This window comes from Chinchilla lanigera, unplaced genomic scaffold, assembly GCF_000276665.1.
Source record: "Chinchilla lanigera isolate Chin_1 unplaced genomic scaffold, ChiLan1.0 scaffold00005, whole genome shotgun sequence".
Taxonomy (NCBI): Eukaryota; Metazoa; Chordata; class Mammalia; order Rodentia; family Chinchillidae; genus Chinchilla; species Chinchilla lanigera.
Window position 1 is genome coordinate 12,270,155 of NW_004955406.1, and position 20,747 is coordinate 12,290,901.

Below are 20,747 nucleotides of genomic sequence, written 5' to 3' on the forward strand. Positions count from 1 at the left end.
CTATTTCAAAAAATAGAGTTGTCCAGGGAGATATCTCTGAGGAAGTAACATTTAGGCTGAAACTAGTAGTGCTAAAAGGAACCAGTCATACAAAAAGCAAGGGAAAGAATGCTCCAGTCAGAAAGGACAGCAAAAGCAAAAGCCATTAGGCAGGAAGGAATTTGGCACTTTAAAAATTTTATTATTTATTTTCAAAATAGTATTAAAAAATCCAATAAAATTTGCCATCTTAACTATTTTTAGGTGTACAGTTTAGTAGTGTCAACACATTCACACTGTTGTGCAATAGGTCTCTAGAATTTTTCATCTTGCAAAACTAAAACTCTTCACCTAGTGAAAAACAACTCATTTTTCCTTGCTGGACCTGTGATGACCACAGGCCTTTCTGTTTCAGTGTATTTTACTACATAAGATATGCCAGGTAAGTGAAATCACACAGTTTCTGCCTTTTGATGACAGGTTTATTATGACATAGCATTATGTCTTTAAGGTTCATCCATGTTGTAGCATGTGACAAGATTTCCTTTTTGAAGGCCAAATAATATTCTATAGTGTATATCATATTTTATTTGTCCGTTACCCTAAGAACATTCCATGTATGTATATGCTACATTTTGTTTATCCATTTATCTGTTCCTAGACATCTGGATTACTTCTACCTCTTGGCCATTGTGAATGCTGCTGTTAAGACCACGAGCACATAAATATCTCAAAGATTAAGCTTTCAATTCTTTTGGATATGCATTTAGAAGTGGACTTGCTGGGTTATATGGTCACTTTATCCTTTTTTTTTTATTTTAAAGAATAAAAGAAGGATAACATAATAATAGGGGGGACTTAGTGGTCACTTTATCTTTGTTTTGGGAACCTTCCTACTAATTACACCATTGTATATTCCAACAGTATATAAGGGTTCCAGTGTCTCTACATACTCAATAACAATTTTCTATTTTTTTTATAGTGGCCATCCTAGTGAGTGTGAGGTGAGTTTATCATTGTAGTTTTAATTTCCATTTCTTTAATGACTAGTGATGTTGAACATCTTTTCATAGTGATATCAAACATTTTGATATCTTCTTTGGAGAAATGTATATTCAATTCCTATGACTACTTTTTAAAAAAATTGTTGATGCTGAGTTATAGGAGTTACTTATATATTCTGGATATTGATCCCCTCTATCAGATATGATTTATAAATATATCCTACAGGGTAGTCTTTTCATTTTATTTTCTTTGATGAGCAGTTTTTAAGTTTGCCATATTTTTGCTTTTGTTGTCCTAGCTTTTAGAGTTATATCTAAGAAATCCCTGCTGAATCCAATATCATGAGGGTTCCCCCTATGTTTTCTAGTTTTGTAGCTGTCAGTTCTTATTCTGTTTTTTTTTTTTTTTTTTTCCCCCGGTACTGGGGATTGATCAGTTCTTATTCTGAGTTAACTTTTGTATGTGGCATAAAGGGCCCAACTTTATTCTTTTACATGTGTGGTTTTTATACCATAGTTTGAGATTATTCTCAGGAAAGGAACTATACCCCCATTGCAAAGAAAGAGTTAGTTTCAGAAGTAAAATACTTTAACTTCTCGTTGGACAAAAGGGAATTTTGTTCTTCTTGTTTTGTTGAGAACTCTGGATCTGAATGTTAAAATAAATACATTGGGTGGAGCACTTAAATGGATTTCATTTATTAAATTTTGTTTTAAAATCCATTCCCTTGGTGGTGGAAAATATTTTGTTATGGGCTGAAGACAGAGATTGTCAAAAAAAAAAAAAAAAAATCCAAAAAACAAAACAGAAAAACCAGGATATACGAGATGTTCATGGTTGAAAATGTCCAGTGTTAGAGTTTAGCAGAAAAACAAGTTGTTTTTCAAGGTTTTTTTCTCCTTCCTTGGAACTGAAGTTCAGAATAAAATTATGGTGAACACATTGTAATAGTTTACCATTGTAATCTTTCCCAGTATCCAGGCTACTCCTGGGATCCAACCCTTCATGTAGGGGTCCAATGTACCAGGAGTAGGCTATTCAACTTGGCACCACTCCCTCAACTCCTTGGCTTTCCAGCTTTCAAAATATTACTGCCCACTCTCTCCAAAGGCAAATAACTTGCCATGTATGATATGTCCTTCATTCTCCCTCCCAATCAATATAGATATAAACGGCCTTTCAGTTCACACATATGAGAAAACCTTAGATATCTTTTATTGACAATAAATTACTGAACAAAGAAAATTCCGGGAGTCAAACATAATACCCAGAGGTAATTATGGCTCAAATCAGTCATAACTATAACTTTTTCATTAACTTTCAATCAATTGGGGTTTTGGCTCAATTACATACACATAAATATTTAAGAAATCAGTGGGTAATCACCTAGAATAGTAATTAATCTTTTATAATACTGACATATTCTCCCAGTCAAAGCAATCATCTTTGCCAATGTGAAAATTACAAAAAAAATTCATATAGCTGTGACTCTCCTTGCTATGAATTCTAAGTGATTTATGAAAAAATTTATGGTGAATCATACGTGCCATACAAACTAAAGAATATTATTACTATTATCCCTATTTTAGGAATCCAATATAAGCTTGAGAATTACTTCTTGTATCAACAATATCTTCAAAGGAGTGTTGACACCCAGCTAATAAAAGGGCATAATATTATCCAAGGTTGTTACGCCCATCTTCCACTACTCCAAGACGCAGGAGACCATTTATTTCTTAACTTCCCAAAAGTGGAAAACAAACCCATTTGTGAAGACTGCCAGATTGAAATAGTTTCCAGTATTATATGAGTCACTCCCTGTAACACCAAGGAGGTTCCCCTTACCAAATTTCATATCCCACTCATGAAGCATTTTCATTTCTTGGACACTAACTCCAACTGGATACCACTGGTGGAATGTGAGAAGGGCATGAACCCTGGGATGAGCGTGCAGGGTGGGGAGACCAGCTTTTACCTCGGGCTCTGGGTTTTACAGGCTTAGGGACCTCTAAATACCTTTCACGTAACTTTTTTCTCTCCTTGGTTCTTTCTATAGGTTATTTCCTCAATCATCTAGAGGCGAATGTGGGAACCATTTTGATTCCTTTGGTCTTTTATTCCTTACATTTAACCAGTCATCAAATATTTCATTCCTTTCCAAGAAAAGGTCTCAGGTCATTTCTTTCCAACTATCATGGCCTGGTTCTTTGTTGGCTTTTTGTACTCTGACAGGCTTAAGCTAAATGTTTGGAATAGAAGACGTCACAAAACCTGCCCTTCAAGTTTATGCTGCTTTACCCTTACTATAAACTGCTACCTCAAATGCATACTGCTGCCCCCTCATGTTTATGTTCTATTCTATATTAGTGTTTTACTGCTACTGTAATAAATCACAAAACTTAGTACCACAAACAACACAAATTTACCATCTTACAGTTTTGGACGCCAGAAGCCTGACCCCTTAAAGGCTCCTTCCGGTTCTCTGCATCTGGTGAGGAGGAAACAACTGAAACAAACAAAGCATGCATGAAACTGATTCTTTGCTGTCACTTGTGGAGAGGTGAAGAAAGAATCATACCCACTTCGACTTATGTCTTAATTATATTTTAAAAGTGATTCTCCAAGTGTGGTCCTGGTCCAGCATCATTAATATCACCGAGCAACTTGTTCATAACATAAATCCTTGGGTTTTACCACTGATCCGAAGAATCAGATGGTGATGGCAAGTGGTGGTGAGGGTTTCAGCATCTTTTTAAAAAGAAATCCTCCAGGTGATTCTAAGGCACGCCCAAGTTTCTGTGTCATCCCTTTAAAACAAAGTTGAAGTCCACTCTCACCTATCTATTCGCAGACACGATGTGGCCACCTGCGCTAGTGCGGTAGGTGAAGTGCCAGGCCTGTTGGCCCCCATTTCACTGTAGTTTTTTTTGGTTGTTGTTTTGTTTTGTTTTCCGGTACCGGGAATTGAACTTGCGACCTTGTGCTTGCCAGGCAGGCGCTGTGCCGCTGAGCTAAATCCCCAGCCCCTGTCCCATTTCACTGTAAAAGGCCTAAGGACACAGTCTTTGAAAAACAGGGCCGGTCACAAGGAACTTCTTCAAGATTTTAATATGAAAGGAACATCTTAAAGGACAGTGTGTTTATCAGACACAAAATCAGCAGTTACCTACACGATCAAAACGAGCAACCAACGAGGGCGGCTCTCCGAATACCTAGTAGTTACTTTTTCCTCCTAAACTTTGCAGGTTGCACTACGGGGAGGGGACCTGCATTTCGCCGCCAAGGACAACCACGGGCCAAGTCCCCCTCAAGGAGACCCGGGACAAACAAGGGCGGGGGAGCGCAGATAACCCAGACTGCGCCGCGCCGGGCCCGGAGGAGGGACTGGTCTCACTCCCCGCCTCACTTCCTTCCGAGCGAGCAGCAAAGCTTCCTCTTTCGTCGTCCACCTCCAGGCCGCGCCCGCTAACCCGCCCGCCTCAGCCAGGGCGGAACAGCTCTCAGCTCAGCTGGCCCTGTGGAGCGCTCCCCGCTGCGCCTGCGCAGTGCAAACTCGGAAAGGCCGCCCCCGCGCGGCGCCGGTAGGGAGCAGGGTCCAGGCGCCGGCCTCCTCCTCCCGGACCGCGGTCCGAGGCCCCGCCCCCTTTGCCTCACGCCGCTAGAGCCCTCCGCGCCGTGTCGCTGCGGCCGGACGGAGACGAGCGCCTCTCGGCCAATGAGAGGGTCGGGAACGAAAAAGGGACGAAAAAAGACTGGGCGGCTGACCAATCACGAGGCCTCATACCCGGACGGGCTTGCGCATGCGGGGCTCTGAAAGCCGGCTGGGCGCTGGGGTGGGGGCTTCTGCACGTGGGCCCGGGCTGAGGACCCCGCGGAGGGTGTGGGCGTGTGCAAATTGAGCTCAGCGGCTCGGGAGCGTTGGCAGTGTCAGCGTCGTTCCCTTGGGTGTTGAGTCGGGGCTCACATCGGTCTGTTTGTCAGTGGGTAGACTTCTCCCCGCAGCGCCCCGGAGCCCCTCAGATGGTACTTCCCGGGCAGTAGATCCTGAACTCGCCCCTCGGGCAGAGGGACCATGAATCTCCTACCGAAAAGCTCCAAGGAGTTTGGCTCTGTTGACTACTGGGAGAAATTCTTCCAGCAGCGAGGAAAGCAGGCTTTCGAGTGGTATGGGACCTACCTGGAACTGTGCGGGGTGCTGCACAAATACATCAAGCCGAGAGAGAAGGTAAGGGTCGCGGCCGGGCCGGGGCGTGTGCTCGGGAAGGCGGGAACTGTGAACAGTGACCTGCTGGGCACACGGGCCTGGGGACACTGGAGGGACCCACGCTTTTCGGGATTCCATGCCTCGTCTGGCCAAGAGACAGCGTTAAAATAGCCTCTGAACTTTTAGATAAAAGACCTCCCACCCCGGAGCATCCTTGAATTCATAACGATTCTTGCAGTCGTGGCTTCTTTAGGAGTCCATCCCTGAATGTGTGCTCTTCTGTCCTTGGGCTAGGTAGCAAGAGTGGCTTCATCGATGTGTTTCGGAGCGCTCACTGAGTTCCAGGCACTATATTCAGCCCTTAGGCTACCAGAGGTTTGAGGCAATCCCTTCACAGATTCTAGAAGTGAGAAGCGCAGTGGTAGATTTAGTAGAGGTGAAGTTGTTCAGAAAGTAGGGAAAAAGACCAACATTTGTAGAGGAAGCTTATGCAAAGCTACACGTGGGGTGTTGTTTTCATACACATGTAGTCTTTTAGTTATTCGCAGGATCTCAGGTGCAATAGTCATGCACTTATTTTACAAGTGTGTGGGCGCTCAGACATACAGAAAGTTACGTGGAGAGTTAAACTCAGGCTTACCTGGATCCATGATTTATTCACTTCTTGAGCTATGCTTTTCCGAATGGTGACATCCCGGAGCAGAGTTTTGTAGGGTGAATGGGAGATTGCTTTACAGAGAGGGAAGCAGTAACTTTTTAAGTCTGACTTCGGGACAGCTATATATCATGGGATGGAATCCATGGTGGGAGTAAGATTCAGAACCTCACAAATGTAATTCACTGTCTGATGAAGCAAAGGCATGAGTGAATAGAAGATGTAGAGTTCATGCCGGGCCGTATGTTTCTAACAGGAAAGCAGATTTTACCTGTAGCAACTGTGTTTGGATTCTTTAACTTCTTATTAATGTGTTATTAATGGGTGCTTGTTTAAGAGGAGAGAACAGCTTGATTTATTTGTTTCGGCACCTCAAAGTATATAACCTGTATTGTAGCTGTGTTTTTCACTAATAATTCTTTAATGATGTTTCAAGCGGGAGTCTAATGTCAACCGTGATATTCCTACTTCCTGGCCTTTGGAAATCGGGCAGCGGCGAGGGCAAGCTTTACTTTTTTAAAGTGTCGGAGGTGCATTTCTTTGCTTTGATTGCCTCCGTCTTACGCCTGCGTTTCTTCCCTAGGTGCTCGTGATTGGCTGCGGCAACTCAGAGCTGAGCGAACAGCTGTATGATGTGGGCTATCGGGATATAGTGAACATCGACATCAGTGAGGTGGTCATCAAGCAAATGAGGGAACGCAACGCCAGCCGACGGCCCCAGATGAGCTTCTTAAAGATGGACATGACACAGATGGAGTTTCCCGATGCCTCGTTCCAGGTGGTGTTGGACAAGGGCACCCTGGATGCTGTCCTGACGGATGAGGAGGAGAGGACCCTGCAGCTGGTGGACAGGATGCTGGCTGAGGTTGGCCGTGTCCTGCAGGTGGGCGGGCGCTACCTCTGCATCTCCCTGGCTCAGGCTCACATCCTGAAGAAAGCAGTGGGTCACTTCTCTCGGGAGGGGTGGATGGTGAGGGTGCACCAAGTGGCCGACAGCCAGGACCAGGTGTTGGAAGCAGAGCCTCGGTTTTCCCTGCCTGTCTTTGCCTTCATCATGACCAAGTTCAGGCCCGTCCCTGGCTCTGCCCTTCAGATCTTTGAGCTGTGTGTTCAGGAGCAGGGCAAGCCTGTGCGGCTGGAAAGTGCTGAGCGGCTGGCAGAGGCCGTGCGGGAGCGGCAGCAGTATGCCTGGCTGTGTGGCCAGCTCCACCGCAAGTCTGGGCTGGGGAGTGTGTCTCTGGACTTGTGCAATGGGGACACAGGGGAGCCACGCTACACCCTCCACGTGGTGGACAGCCCCACTGTGAAACCATCGCGGGACAATCATTTTGCCATTTTCATCAGTGAGTTGGGATTGCTCCCCCTCTTTCCTTGGAGGGGTTGGGGCTGGGTGTGGGCTTTGGTGGATGAGTGTGTCTTGGCTGTTCTTGTCTTCTTGAAGGAGGTACTTCCAGAGAGTTAGATTAGCCAAGGCATGGTGAAGCGAGAGGAATAGTTTTCCAACAGCCTGCGTAGATTTCAGTCTTACTCCTCCTCATCTTCCATTGCAAAGGTGTGAGAAAGTATGACAGTGGTGTTGGTAGGGAAGAGAGTGGAGATAAATTTAGGCAGGTCGCACATTGCGTAGAGATGTTAGTTACCGTGCCATTGAATGGTGGAAGCAGTGCTGAATTAGGTGGCCCCCGAGTGAGTTGTAGTTACAGCTCTAGCTTGTGTGCTGAGGGATCTGGGAGAATTGCTGTGCTTCTCTGTAGAATTTACAGAGACAGTACAAGGTAGCAGCTGAAAAAGGGAACCCAGCTATTTGGGTTTCCATCATGGCTTAGTCACTTTAGGTGCTGTGATATAGAACAAGTTACATTTCTTCCTGTGTCTCAGTTTCCTTCTCTATAAAATGAGACTAATTCTCTTCTGTAGTTGTGAGAAATGGAAAATCTCTTAGAAATTGTTCCTGGCATGTGTTCAATGCTTTATACATATTATTATTGAAAGGAGTACAGGTTACTAGATTTACCTTAATAAAGATCAGGAGATAGTGTGAGGAAATGCTGTCAAACGTGGAAAGTTCTAGCCAAATGCAGAATATTATGATCATGCCGGAAACTTGTTTCCCGATGACTGAACTGTTTTTCTAAGTATTTTGTAATCCCACCTGTCTGTGTGGGGGAGTGAATAGTGCATTGGATACAAGCATGGAACCCAGGACTGAACCGCTTGGTTTTGAGTCACAGCTTTGCCGTTGACTAGCTTTTTGAACTTGGGTGAGCAATAACTTCTATGTCTGATTTCTTCACTTGTAAAACAATAATGCTACCTGTGTCTTGGGTTATTGGGAGGATTCTACTAGTTTATATTTGTAGACTTCTTGGAATCATGCCTGGTGTGTAATAAGCCTTGGTATTATGGCTGTGTGTCTTGCATTAAGTGCCTGCCTCCCTCGCTTTAAAGACTTGCCCACACTCCTATCTGCCCTTGGTCTTCATGTCTGATGGGCTGCTTTGCTTGGTGTATTGTGCTAGGGTTTGATAGCTTTTCACTGGGTCACAGGCAAGGAGGATGCTGGTCCTGGACAGGGCTGGCTTTCTGCCACATGGACCATAATGGTTGTGGGCGCATGAACACTCTTCCCAGGACTCCCTGTAACCAGGTCTTTCTTTTCCAGTTCCCCAGGGCCGGGAGACTGAGTGGCTGTTTGGCATGGAGGAGGGCCTGAAGCAGCTGGCAGCCAGCGCAGGCTTCAGGAGGCTGATCACAGTGGCCCTTCATCGAGGTCAGCAGTATGACGGCATGGACAGTATTCAGGCCGAGCTGTCGGCCAGAGTCATGGAACTGGCCCCAGCTGGGATGCCCGCTCAGCAGCAGGTACCAAAGCTTTGGCAGCAGCTTTCACTGGTCTCTGGGGTCATATTAGCAGCCAGGAAGGCAGAGGGAGTCTTGGAAAGAGCTAGAAGGTGTAACCCTTGTCTGATCTTTAGAGAGGTGTTAGCAGTTAAGGGTTATGTGGACGTAGAAGCACTTTCCCTTACCCTAGGCAGAGGGAGGAAGGTGAGCCTTGCTCATTATAAGAACCATAGTAGCATCTGTATTGGGCGTGTAGGAGAGGCTGTCAAATTCCCCAGAAATTACAGGAAGGAAATGTGAATCCAGGTGGGTCTATGACCTGCCTTGCCTGGATCACATTGAGTGAAGAGAAATCATCTTGGGTCGCATATAAAAACATACAATATATGTAGGTAGCAAAACTTACTTTTTTAAAACCATTTTTTTTGGAAACTGGGAATTGAACTCAGTACCTTGCGCTTGACAGGCAGGCGCTGTGCCGCTGAACTGTAGTCTCAGCCCTAAAACTATTTTTTTATTATAACACAGGGATGTCTAACTGAGGGGCCACAGGTTAGATGCTCCTCCCAGCTTTTAACTCTGTACTGTGGATTGCTCAGACCAGACTTTCTTCTTCCTTTTTGGAAAAGAATTCCTTGGCCATTTGCTTCTTCAGACTCTCATTATATGAGAATATAAGAGAGATGGGGCCAGCCCAGCTCAGCATGATTTTCAGGGTATCAGCATTATTGGTTTGGTATTTTGCCTGGAAGGAAACTGAAGATTTTGCCAAAGTGGTGATGTGATATTAAATTATTGGTTGACACCTGCCTTATGCCATCCTGGTCACCAGGAATAATTGACCAGAGGCCTTATTGTAAGGACTTTATCCTTCTTGATAAGTGGGAAAGCCAGGGTGTTTGGAGGTTTGATGCATTAGTAACAGACCTGAAAAACAAATCCAGGGCCCTGGGTTCCCCACCTGTGGTCCTGCCCACTAGGCTAACTTATGTTGACGGATGAATGTGTGATTCTTCCTGGAAGACTTTGAACTTGGTGTGCATCAGAGAGACTTTTATTTTCAGGGTTGCCCATATCCTCTGGGAAGTTTCATTTGTAACCTTTTCTTGCCATTGCTCCTGTTTGCAAGGTCACAGATTACTGGTATAAATACAGATTATCAAATACAGTTCTCTAACAAAGAAAATAAGTAAATATAAAGATGGTAAGAGAGGTTTAGGGGGAAAATGTATTTTTTCTTCCAAGATTTAGAAAAATGGGGGGAAAAAGATGAGAAGGACTTGGGGAAGGGAGAAATTACTCCAAATTTAGAATAGTGGTTTCACTCTTGGATTTTGTTATCTTTAATTTTTTGTCATAGCTAGAGCCCTTCCCGAGGATTCCCTTAAGATTTTGTTGTCCTGGACTATTGAGAGTTCTTTTGGGGTTCTGACAACAAATTCTTGGGAAGAACTAACAATTGCATTAGTAGTTTGGGGGATATGTGTGTGTTCAGTTAATTTTCAAAAAGTGAGCTGGACGTGGTGGTGCAGGCTAGTAATCCCGGCACTTGGGAGGCTGAGGCAGGAGGATTGTTGTGGGTTTGAGACCAACCTGAGCTAAAAAGTGAGCTCAAGGCCAGCCTGAACTGCATAGCAAGACCCTGTCTCAAAAAGACCAAAAAAAAAAAAAGATTTAAATTACAGCTCAAAAAAGTTGACTTAAAATACGAATAAAATTAAAAACATTTTTAAAAAAAGTGATAGCAAACCTTTTAAGGTCCATTCAGAGGCTTCCAAAAGTACTTTAACAGAATGGTAAATCTTTGGAGTTATCCTCCAGAGCCTTGGTATGGGGGTTCCTCATTGGCACACAAAGGGAAGGATTATAACTTCTCATGTCTTGTAATTCAGCAGGTGTTTTCACCATGTCTCTGGCTGTACCTTCAGGTGCCCTTTCTGTCTGTGGGTGGAGACATTGGAGTCCGGACTGTTCAGCACCAAGACTGCAGCCCCTTGAGTGGCGACTATGTCATTGAGGATGTGCAAGGGGATGACAGGAGATACTTTCGCCGGCTGATCTTTCTCAGCAACAGGAATGTGGTGCAGTCCGAAGCCAGGCTGCTGATGGATGTGTCTCGCAGAGGTGAGGTGTCACAGGCGTGGTGGCTGGACCTGGATGATCAAGGCGTGGGCTCTTGGTTTGGGGTGGTCGGAGAGACCTGGGAGCTTGGCTGAAGTGTAGGGCAGACTTGGGTACCTGTGACCAGAAGCACACGGGTCTGTGGACTTTGCCGTCCTCTGGGCTCTCAGGGTCTGGTGGTGATAAACAGAATCCTGGAGTTCGTTCTGTTCTTGAGCAAAGTGTGGGTCTGAAATGATGAACAGGGGCAGGGAAGCCGAATAAGCGTAATATTCAGTTTTAAAAGGGCATCTGTTTTCCCAGTGGCTGTGTACATGTTTGTATGTTATTTTAGTAGACCTGTGTGAGCTGACCAGAAACATGGAGGTTGTTGGGGAACCCCGTTCCTCCAGAGTGTTAGAGAGTGCTGGATTTGGCGGGTGCCTTAGAAGCCGTGTGGACCACACTGTGCTGTAGGGCTGTGTGTGATGAGGGAAGTGTTTACTGTCTGAGTGTCTGCTGTGGTGGCATCAGCCATAAACCACTGTGAAGCATGTGGAATATGGCTGCTGTGTCTAAGGAACTGAATTCTAGTTTTAATTAAATTTAAATTAAAATGGCCGAGAAGAGTGGTGGCGACAGTGTCGGACAGCATAGGTCTAGACCAATGATGGCGAACCCTTAAGAGCTTTCAGTGGTACAAACAGCCTGGCGGTATGGCACTCGTGCCATAGGGTCGCTACCACTGGTCTGGACCCTCGCCTCTAGGTACCCGGAGTGATCCCCCAGACGCCGTGCAGGATCTCACTGATGGGGAAGTCAGCGGCTTTACCTGTTTCTTTCAGTAGGTGTCTGTGTTGGGATTATTGTAGTTGATTGAAAAATCTAAGCGTAGAATAAAGAGGAAATGCACTTGTCCGCCTCTTCTGCAGTAGAGTTTCTTTTTGTCACGGAGATTGAGGGACAGGATCTGAAATTAGGTCTCCTAATTCCCACTTGTCTCCTTTAAAATATTGTCCTCATAGCAGGGCCCTCTGGAAGAGGGGAGAGAGAGAGACAGAGACAGGGAAAGACAGAATTCAGTCTCTGAGTCACAGATGTGCCCTTACCAGGCATTCTCAGAATGGTTTTTTCTTTAGGGTTGTCCTCTGACCAAGTGCCCCCATGTTAGTCGGGGGCCCCGCCCTAACATTTGGTTCCTCAGGTTGCAGGGCTGTTCACTTTCGTCTAAACCTCAGTAAAATTGCTTAACAGATCATTTTACCCCTTTCAGTTTGGGTTTTGGGTTTTTCCATTATTGTCAAGTTCCTGTCCTGCTCGGTGTCACTTTCTCCCCGTGGGAACCACGGTCTCCGCCGTGGCAGTGTGGTGAGCAGCAGGAGGACTGGACAGCACGCTCCAGCTACCCATCAGTACAGGACACTGCTGTGAAAAGCAGGTGCTTCTGCGGAGAACAGAAGGATAGTGAGGGAGCAGTTGAGGGAAGGTAGAGGGGCCCTTTATGGGATGTTGGCCCTTCCCAGTTTCCTTTCCGAGCAGGGTGCGGTGTGGTGGTGTCCGTGTGGCACGGCGGGAAGGTGAGAGGCGGTGCCGTAGCCTGTCGGCGCCCCTTACTGATTCTGGGCCTGTTGACTTCACTCTTTGGATACTCACTTCCTGCCTGTGCCAAGAATGGGAAAGACAGGGTTGTTAGGAGAGCAGAAAGATAAAAAGTGCTGGGTCAGTAATTGGCATGGAGGAGGGAATTAGTAACTGTGCATCTTCTGTACAGGAATTTATGGGTAAACTTTGCTCCTGCCAGTTGAATTTTCCAAGGTGTTTTTCAGTTTTTGAAAACTAAAAAAAATTTTTGTATGTGGTACTAGGGCTTGACTCTAGCAGTGTTCTCCCACTGAGCTACATTCCCAGCACTTTGGATTTTTTGTTTTGAGACAGGGTCTTCCTAAGTTGCCCAGGTCAGCCTCAAATTTGTGATCCTTCTGCCTCAGCCTCCCAAGTAGCTGGGATTACAAGTGTGTGCCACTGCACCTGGCTGAGTTTTCCTAGATTTTTGAGTATGCTTTTGCCACCTTTTCCAACTCCTTGGAATCCAGAGGTCTGTGTTGAATGTTAAAATAACCTTCTCGGGGAGAGGGGAAGCTCTGATTTGTAGTTTGCCAACTTCTGTCATATAAATATTCCCTCCATGACGAATTTCGGGCTGTCAGTATGGTTGATGTCGAGCAGTTTGTACAATTCTTGTATATTTAACAACTGGTTCTCAAGTCTGGTTGATCCAGCGGCAGCGTGCCACTGGCATAAAAAGCACAGGACTTCATTAGTCCGAACCTCTCCTTTAGCCCAGAAGAAACGGAAAAAGGACAAGAAGAAGCAGCGGCCTGTTGATGACCTCTCTCCAGCTCCAGGGCAGTCCATCGATAAAAGTTACCTGTGCTGTGAACACCATAAAGCCATGATTGCCGGCCTCGCTTTGCTGAGAAACCCGGAGCTGCTTCTAGGTGAGAGAGACACCACTCACGGCCTTCACAGTGGAGAGCGTGTGAGACTGTGGAAGTAGATGAGTTGCTATGTAGCTTAAGAATGGTGATTCTAGACTGACAGGTACTCATACAGATTTTCTTCATCCCGGCTATCTTCTAAGTTAACATGAGCATCAGTGTTTTTTGGGAGTGGGGCGGCACTGGGGATGGAACCCAGAGCCTCTGCACTGAGCTACATCCCGAGCCCTTTTTTATTTTTAGTTTGTGTCAGGGTCTCGCCGAGTCACTAGCTTGCCCAGGCTGGTGATTCTCCCGCTTCAGCCTTCTTGCACCGCCACTCCCAGTTCATTCATGTAACTTTCACCTTAACCTGTAATCGTGAAATGGTTACAGGTGTTGATGTCTAAATTTTGTTTTCCTCTGTTCATTTCTTTTTAAAATTAAAGTACAAAGTTATTCAGTGAGCTGTATAAAGGACACAGATTTTAAGTTGTTCAGCTTGATGAATTATTACGTATGTATACACGTTAACTAGATGGTGCATTTAAATCTCACAGTTCTCATATTCCTTTTGCCTTTGGATAATGTGTGGCTCTTGAGTATGAAAAGCAATTCTATGTTGAATATCTGCTGTAAAGGATCTTTATTATAGTTAGTGCACTGATTGCCCTCTCCGTTGTAACAGGCTGGGATCTGATTGCGTTAGCAAATACGTTCGTATTTCCTTCTACACTTACAGCTGTGTTTACCTCACACCTCTGAGTGTGCTGTTCTGAAGCACCCTATGGTTTCGGTCTTTCTTGGCATGAATAAGGATAACCTCTGGGGAGGTTAATATCTTCAGAGTCCCCGTTCTTAGATTTAATCCGATCTTGTCTCCTTTTAGTGATCCTTTGGTTTCTTGTCTTCCTTCAGTCTCCTGTGACTGCTGTGGCTTCTCTGCTTAGGGCTGGCGCCTTGTTTTCCTGTGGCTTGTGGAACTTAGATGGGCTGGCCTCGCCTGGCAGGTGTGTCGTGGAAGACAGTTACAGCCCTCTGAGTCAAGAGCTAAGTGAGGGCCGTCACACCTGTACTGCCTGTAATGAAAGTGCTTGTCCGTGGCTTCTCCATTTCTTCGGGTGGGATGTTTATCTAGTAACTCCTACAGGACTCTTGATGGCGTGTCACCTGAGTGCTTTGGAATCCGTAAAGGACCATGAGAACATCACCCTGGTTTGTCTTCTGGATCTAGTCAGCATGAAGCCAAAGTTGAATTTTCAAATTTCATTGAACTCCTGCATTCTTGAATGAGACAGGGAGGCCAGATCTTTAAATCATGTGTCCTTGAGCAGAGCAAACAGTCTGACTCCTTCTGTCCTCCCAGAGGCTGGTGCAGAATTTTACAGTGAGCAGATGCAAAGTAATGCTTTCTTCTTTTATTACAGAGACCCCACTGGCACTGTTGGTAGTGGGCCTGGGCGGGGGCAGCCTCCCTCTCTTTGTCCATGATCACTTCCCCAAGTCCCGCGTGGATGCTGTGGAGATCGACCCCTGCATGTTGGAAGTGGCCACTCAGTGGTTTGGCTTCTCCCAGAGTGACCGGATGAAAGTCCACATTGCAGATGGGTTGGACTATGTTACCCGCCTGGCAGGAGGAGAAGGTACTGCTGTGGCTGCATCTGGCAGGAGCGGGGTTGGCGGGGGAGACTGTTCCAGAGTTGTCAGGCCTGCAGGGCTTCTAAAATTCATTTCTGTGAGGACGTCCAGCACCATTCCAGCCTCTGTTCATTTGTTTCCATGTTTACTCAGTAAATATGGAGTGCTAACTCTATCCTTAGCACTGTGTTAAGGGTATAGCAACAAATGAAAAAGACTTGCTGCTTTTTCCTGGGAGGCTGAGGTCTGTAGCTAGGTTTAGAAAAGGGAAGAAAAGATGTGTGCATGTTGGCAGATGTCTCTTATAAACAGTTTGGCTCAATGCGAAGTCAGAAATGTAGTGAAACAAGATTTTTGTATCTCTTTTTTTTTTTTTTTTTTCCAGTACTGGGAATCGAACTCAACCTTGCGTTTGCCAGGCAGGCCCTGTGCCGCTGAGCTAAATTCCCAGCCCCAAAGCATTTTTGTAGATCTGTGGTTCTTAGCCTCAGGGGACGTTTGTCTGCAAACATATTTTTGGTTGTCAAAAGATTGTGTGTGGGGGCCATGCTACTGGCATTTTCTGGATAGAGGCCAAAGATGCTACCTCTAAACACCCTCCGATGCACAGGACAGCCACTGATGACAAAGCATTACCTGGCTCAGAGTGTCAGCAGTACTAAGGTTGAGAAACCCTGATGAAGATGTTACTTTGTGGGGCTTTTTTTTTGATATGGGGATCAGGACCTTGCGCTTGCCAGGCAGGCGCTGTGCCACTGAGCTATATCCCCAGCCCACTTGGTGGGACTTTTGATAGTCTTCCTGCTTCTAGAATTATAGTAACATTTTGCTATGATAATTTGTACCATAGACTTAGAATAAAAAAGGCGTATTAATTTTCTGCAAAATGTAGAGACAAGAACTCCTCTGTTCCTTTTGCAACTTTGTATACAGAGGCTTCTAGTGACTTCGGTCAGATTGGTTCAGTTCTTCTCTGAAGCTCAGGCTACCCTTCTCTGGTCTGCTTATTCAATAACGGGTACCCTGTTTTTCCTTGGGTTAGAATGTCTTCCAGGAGTGGTGTAGCAAACCAGGAAGCCTGGAGGGTGTGTTTGGGACTGAGATGGAGAATGGCAGCCTTCATTTTAATTGTAGACAGAATTCAACCATGTCAACTTTTCAGATTTGCTCACAAAGAGCAGCTGACAGATCTAAGAACAAGGTAGCTATGTCTGGCATCTGCCACAGTGCCAGGCATGTGGTAGGTATTTAACCCATCATGGTGCTGCTCTTGTCATTATCTATAGGGAGGTTTTGGATAGTCCTAGCCATCTCTTTCAGCTGTCACAACTTTCAGGTTATTAGAGGACTCAAGGCCATCTTTTCCCTTGGACTTTGGTGAGCCAGCATGTTTTCTTACTAAGAAACCAAAAGCAGGCATAGTGGTACAGCTCAGTGGTAGAGAGCACTTGCCTAGCACGTCTGATCTCCAGCACACCAAACAAACAAGTACACACATGCACATACGCATACGCACACACATACATACACAAGCATGCACTAAAACCCCCATCGTTATATCTGCTTTGTGGATAGTAATGGGCATACACTGTCCTGAAGAAGTACTTATTACTGAACCATCATTAGCGCAGTCTTAGAATTTGCTAGATGCATGTCAGTGGCATTGCAGGCTTCTCCCTTGCAAAAACCACTTAACATTATCTGGAGGAGCAGATTCAGGTCAACAGCACCTTACGTTGCCTTATCTTTTCCTTTTAGAGCCAGCTCTCTCTCAAGTAGAAAAGATACATTAACTCAGGTTCCAGGACATTTTCTCCTATGAGGGAACATGTGCTATTTCCAGAGTTAAGGTTATTATTTGTTGAGTCAGCTCTTAAAGGCCCAGTGAGCTATTTTGTCTAGATCAGTGATTCTCAACTCTGTAATTTTTGATTGTTTTAGAGACAGGGTTTCTATATGTAGTTCAGGCTGGCCTTGAACTCACTGTGTAGTCTAGGCTAGCCTTGGACTCTCGGTAATCCTTCTGCTTCAGTCTCCCGAAGGCTGGGATTATAGGTGTGTGCCTGGCTCAGCTCTGTACTTTTTAATCACCTGGGGAGCTGAAGAAAAATAGCAGAGACTTCCATCTCCCCTCCTGTCTGTATCCTGTTGTCGCAGGGTCTTTGACTCAGTTGCTCAGGAGTAGAGCCCACACACTCTTACGTGCTCAGAAACTTTTCAAGGTGATTCTAATGCTCTGCAGAGTTGAAAAGTACATGTAGAGCATGTAATATTCTTGCTAGGCTGGGCCCCGGTAACGTGTGTGCCTTTGGAAGTTACTTTTAAATGTGGGGGAAGGCCTCAGCGTTACTGTGGGACAGTTTAAGTTGACGACGAGGACCCTCCGGGACTGTGACGTCTGTGTCCTTAACAGACAAACCACATTCCCCTTGTCATTCTTCTGACTTTGCCACCCTTGTCTACTAGAGAGCAGACCTGCTGTAGGAACGTAGTGAGTTACTTTATGCAGCAAAGACAAGCACTTACTTGCTTCTCTTTCCTAGCACGGACTCACTACGACGTCATAATGTTTGATGTAGACAGTAAGGACCCTACGCTGGGAATGAGTTGTCCACCCCCAGCATTTGTGGACCAGCCTTTCCTGCAGAAGGTGAAAAGCATCCTGACAGATGCAGGTATGGAGAACTAAAGGCCGGGGAGGGAGGAGGGAAGCAGCTTTAAAAAAATGTTTATCTTTAATAAAATATATATAAGTATATATAACTTAATTAGTTTTTTCAGATTGAGTACGTCTGTTTAGCAGGCCCAAACACAGAATGTTTGTTGCATTCCAGAAGTGTACCTCTTACCCTCTTTCAGGTTAATCACTAACTAGCTCTGTCACCACAGCTTGGTTTTGCTTGTTTTGTCCTTTCCGTAGATGGTAGATGGAATCATGTCGTATACTCTTCAAGTGTTTGTTTTCTTTTGCATAATGTGAGATTCAGCCACAGCACTGTGTTTTGCATTGTTCCTTGTTACTGCTGTTCATATTGTGCGAGTATAGCACTGTTAATATATTCATTATCACCGCTGGTTTTGGAGTTGTTTCCTCTTTCGGGGGTATTGGAAGTAGTGCTGCCATTACCGTGATGATGTGAAATATGTTTGCAGGTTCAGGCATACACACGGGGTTGTAACAGCCAGGTCATAGGTTACATGGATTTTCAGCTTTTGTAGATTCTGCCACAAAGTGGTTGTAGCAGTTCACTTTCCCCCTAACCCGGTAACCTGGCTACCACTTGAATTCTGCCTGTAGTTCCCAGACTGGGCCATGTGTTTTTAATCTTGATAGCAGCTCAGTTTTAGATGAGGAAACGGGGGTCGAGTGACTTGCCTGGCTGAGATTTGGTAACAGTTGGAACACCAGCCCCGTCTTGGTCGCTTGAAAGGTGGACCTCTTGATCCCTGTGTTCAGGGTCCCCTCAGTGCTTTGCTTTGATACAAAGTTGTGTATTGGGCTGAGTTGATTTAGAAGCTTTTTCGCAAGATGATAAGGTAAGTTTGGTCTTCTCATTGGTTAAAAGATACTCCATGATGTGTATGTCAAGAACATAACATCCTTATGGGGTTAGTAGAATTTTCTTTTTTGGGGATATTACTTTCCCAGAACCACTGTTTGGGAAATTAAGGCATACAGAATGGTAATGTGTTAGCTGCACAGGAGACTAAAATAAACCTGAAGTTTTCTTGTGGCTCACATCTCCATGCTGTTTTCTTTCTGCTTTTGCACGCTGCATGGTCTCCGTAAGCTCACCGCTGCTGTAGGTGTGTTTGCTTAGTCCACCAGCCTCTCTGGAACAGAAATTGGCCTTCTCGGAGCTACCTGATCTTGTCTCCAGTATGCTTGCTGAACTGTGGTCAGTCCAACTCTTTCTTTCCCACCCTGTAGGTGTCTTTATCCTGAACCTTGTGTGCCGAGACGTAGGGCTGAAGGACTCAGTGCTGGCTGGACTCAGGGCGGTGTTTCCTCTCCTGTACGTTCGGCGAATTGAAGGAGAAGTGAACGAGATCCTATTCTGTCAGCTGCATCCTGAGCAGAAGCTTGCCACGCCAGAGCTCCTAGAAATGGCGCAGGCCTTGGAGTGGACCCTGAGGAAACCTGGGAGGGGCTGGGATGACACGTATGTCCTGTCCGATATGCTCAAGACGGTAAAGATTGTGTAATCACGGAGGCCATGCAGTCCTCTGAGCTTCCTGCCCAGACTGACATTGGATTCCTGGCCTGGCAAAAACCGAAGACCTACAATGCACAATGCCTTTAGAAGTTTTATCTTTTCTTGATTTCATACTCTTACTACCTGCAGGCTCAAGCTGGGTGAGATCACCTGCAGATCTGGGAAATAAAGTCCTTCCCGTTCTGTCCTCTTCAGTGTCACTTGGGTTGATCATCATTGTTTCCCACGCCATGTCCCTGCAGAGGCTTCCTTGCTGGAACTCCTAGCAGACATCGCATAAATGTCTCAAGAAATATGTGCCAAGCTCTTTAGAACCGATTTGATTGCACCTCTTGTTACTGCTTTGTGTTTGCTTTATCCCTTTGAGTTTCTGTAGGAAGCAGCTCGAGTGAGATAGCAGAGAACTATATGCCAAAAGACTGACTGGTTTCCTTGTAGAAGCAGAGTTTTGAGAATATCTGCTCCGTGTCTCCCGCAGATGGACTTGTCACTAAAATTGTACTAATTTTAGGAATCCACTCGCCTACTCAGAAGCTTGCCTTAACTACCCAGATGTTAGAGGCTAAGCCGTTTGTCCTGATCTCTGTGATGAGGATTTGGATAGCTGTCTTCATCACTGTGTATGTCAGAGACCTGGCAGACGGAAGTCTCTGGTATTTGTTTACTCACGTTTACTAAGTGACAGTTACATGCCAGACTGTGTAAAGAGCTGTAATGGAAGTAAGACGCTTAAAAATAGCAAAAAACAAAAGCAAAACCTTAAGCACACAGATTAGTAATATAAGTTAATGTGTTCCAGGCACTATTCTCAGTGGTGTACATATATTATCTCATTTAATCTGAGATAAAAAATACTTAAACCAAAACTCCATCTAACCCCAAATCTCACTTGAGCCAGAACTATCAATCATACATGTTTGTTGAGACCATTAAACCAGTTGTTCCAGTATTAGCTTGGATTTCATCTAATTATTTCAGGCCTCACTTCATGAGCAGAGCCAAGGAAAATAGACACTGTCACCAGGCACCACCCTGGTCCTTTAGAATGAACTCGAGTCTCTTGGAGTGAAACACATTTCAGTGATAGGTTGTCATGCTCATAATACTGGGTTAGTTGAGGAGGTATGTGAGTGCAGAATAGTGTGTGTAGATCTTATCTTTTAGAAATAGGTGGTCTTTCTTCAGGGGAGAGTCTTCCTCTGGAACCATGTGAGCAGGTCCTTGTCTCTGAACCCCAAAAGGCTCAGCTTGGCTTTCTAACCTGTAAGGTCACGCAGTGTTAGGATCGGTTCCAGAGGCTCAGGGTGTGAGTCAGAAGACCTAGTCTGCCTTTCCTTGGTCACATCAGCCTCTGGTGCTCTGTGGAGTTTGGAGCAACACACTTGGGTGGCATGGCCAGGATAGAGAATTACCAAGACGATGAAGAGTTCCCAGACATACCTTAGGAGTAGTTTCAGGAGTTACAGGTTTACCAGTACATGTGTTTGTTCACTTCTTTAAGGTAGAAAGAAGCACTTAGGGATAACAATTGTCCTCAATGTTTTTGAGAGACAAAATACAAGAGTGATCTGGCCCTCTGAAGGCTGAAGAAGGAGTGATGGGCAGAAGTTACAGTTGGGCAGTGCTGTAGT

At 45.2% G+C, this 20,747-nt stretch overlaps 1 protein-coding gene across 2 annotated transcripts; it reads left to right on the forward strand.

Moving 5' to 3' along the window:
* Positions 1–4,036: 4,036 nt before the first annotated feature.
* Positions 4,037–20,065, forward strand: Mettl13 (methyltransferase like 13). 2 transcript variants are annotated; one of them, XM_005374851.2, is made up of 8 exons: positions 4,037–5,209; positions 6,427–7,186; positions 8,506–8,705; positions 10,613–10,808; positions 13,184–13,282; positions 14,689–14,904; positions 17,443–17,574; positions 18,831–20,065. In XM_005374851.2, exons 1-8 carry the CDS (start codon positions 5,057–5,059, stop codon positions 19,103–19,105), a joined length of 2,031 nt encoding a protein of 676 aa, XP_005374908.1. In that variant the 5' UTR covers positions 4,037–5,056; the 3' UTR covers positions 19,106–20,065. The 2 variants fall into 2 exon arrangements, with proteins under 2 accessions (XP_005374908.1, XP_005374907.1); XM_005374850.2 differs by having other exon boundaries at positions 4,039–5,209; positions 13,124–13,282.
* Positions 20,066–20,747: the final 682 nt, after the last annotated feature.

Excerpts from the sequence above, each read along its gene's own strand:
- Mettl13 (XM_005374850.2), top strand. The coding sequence starts at position 5,057 with ATGAATCTCCTACCGAAAAGCTCCAAGGAGTTTGGCTCTGTTGACTAC. Across the intron at positions 13,283-14,688 it reads AAACCCGGAGCTGCTTCTAG|AGACCCCACTGGCACTGTTG; the intron begins GTGAGAGAGACA and ends CTTTTATTACAG. Across the intron at positions 14,905-17,442 it reads CCGCCTGGCAGGAGGAGAAG|CACGGACTCACTACGACGTC; the intron begins GTACTGCTGTGG and ends TCTCTTTCCTAG.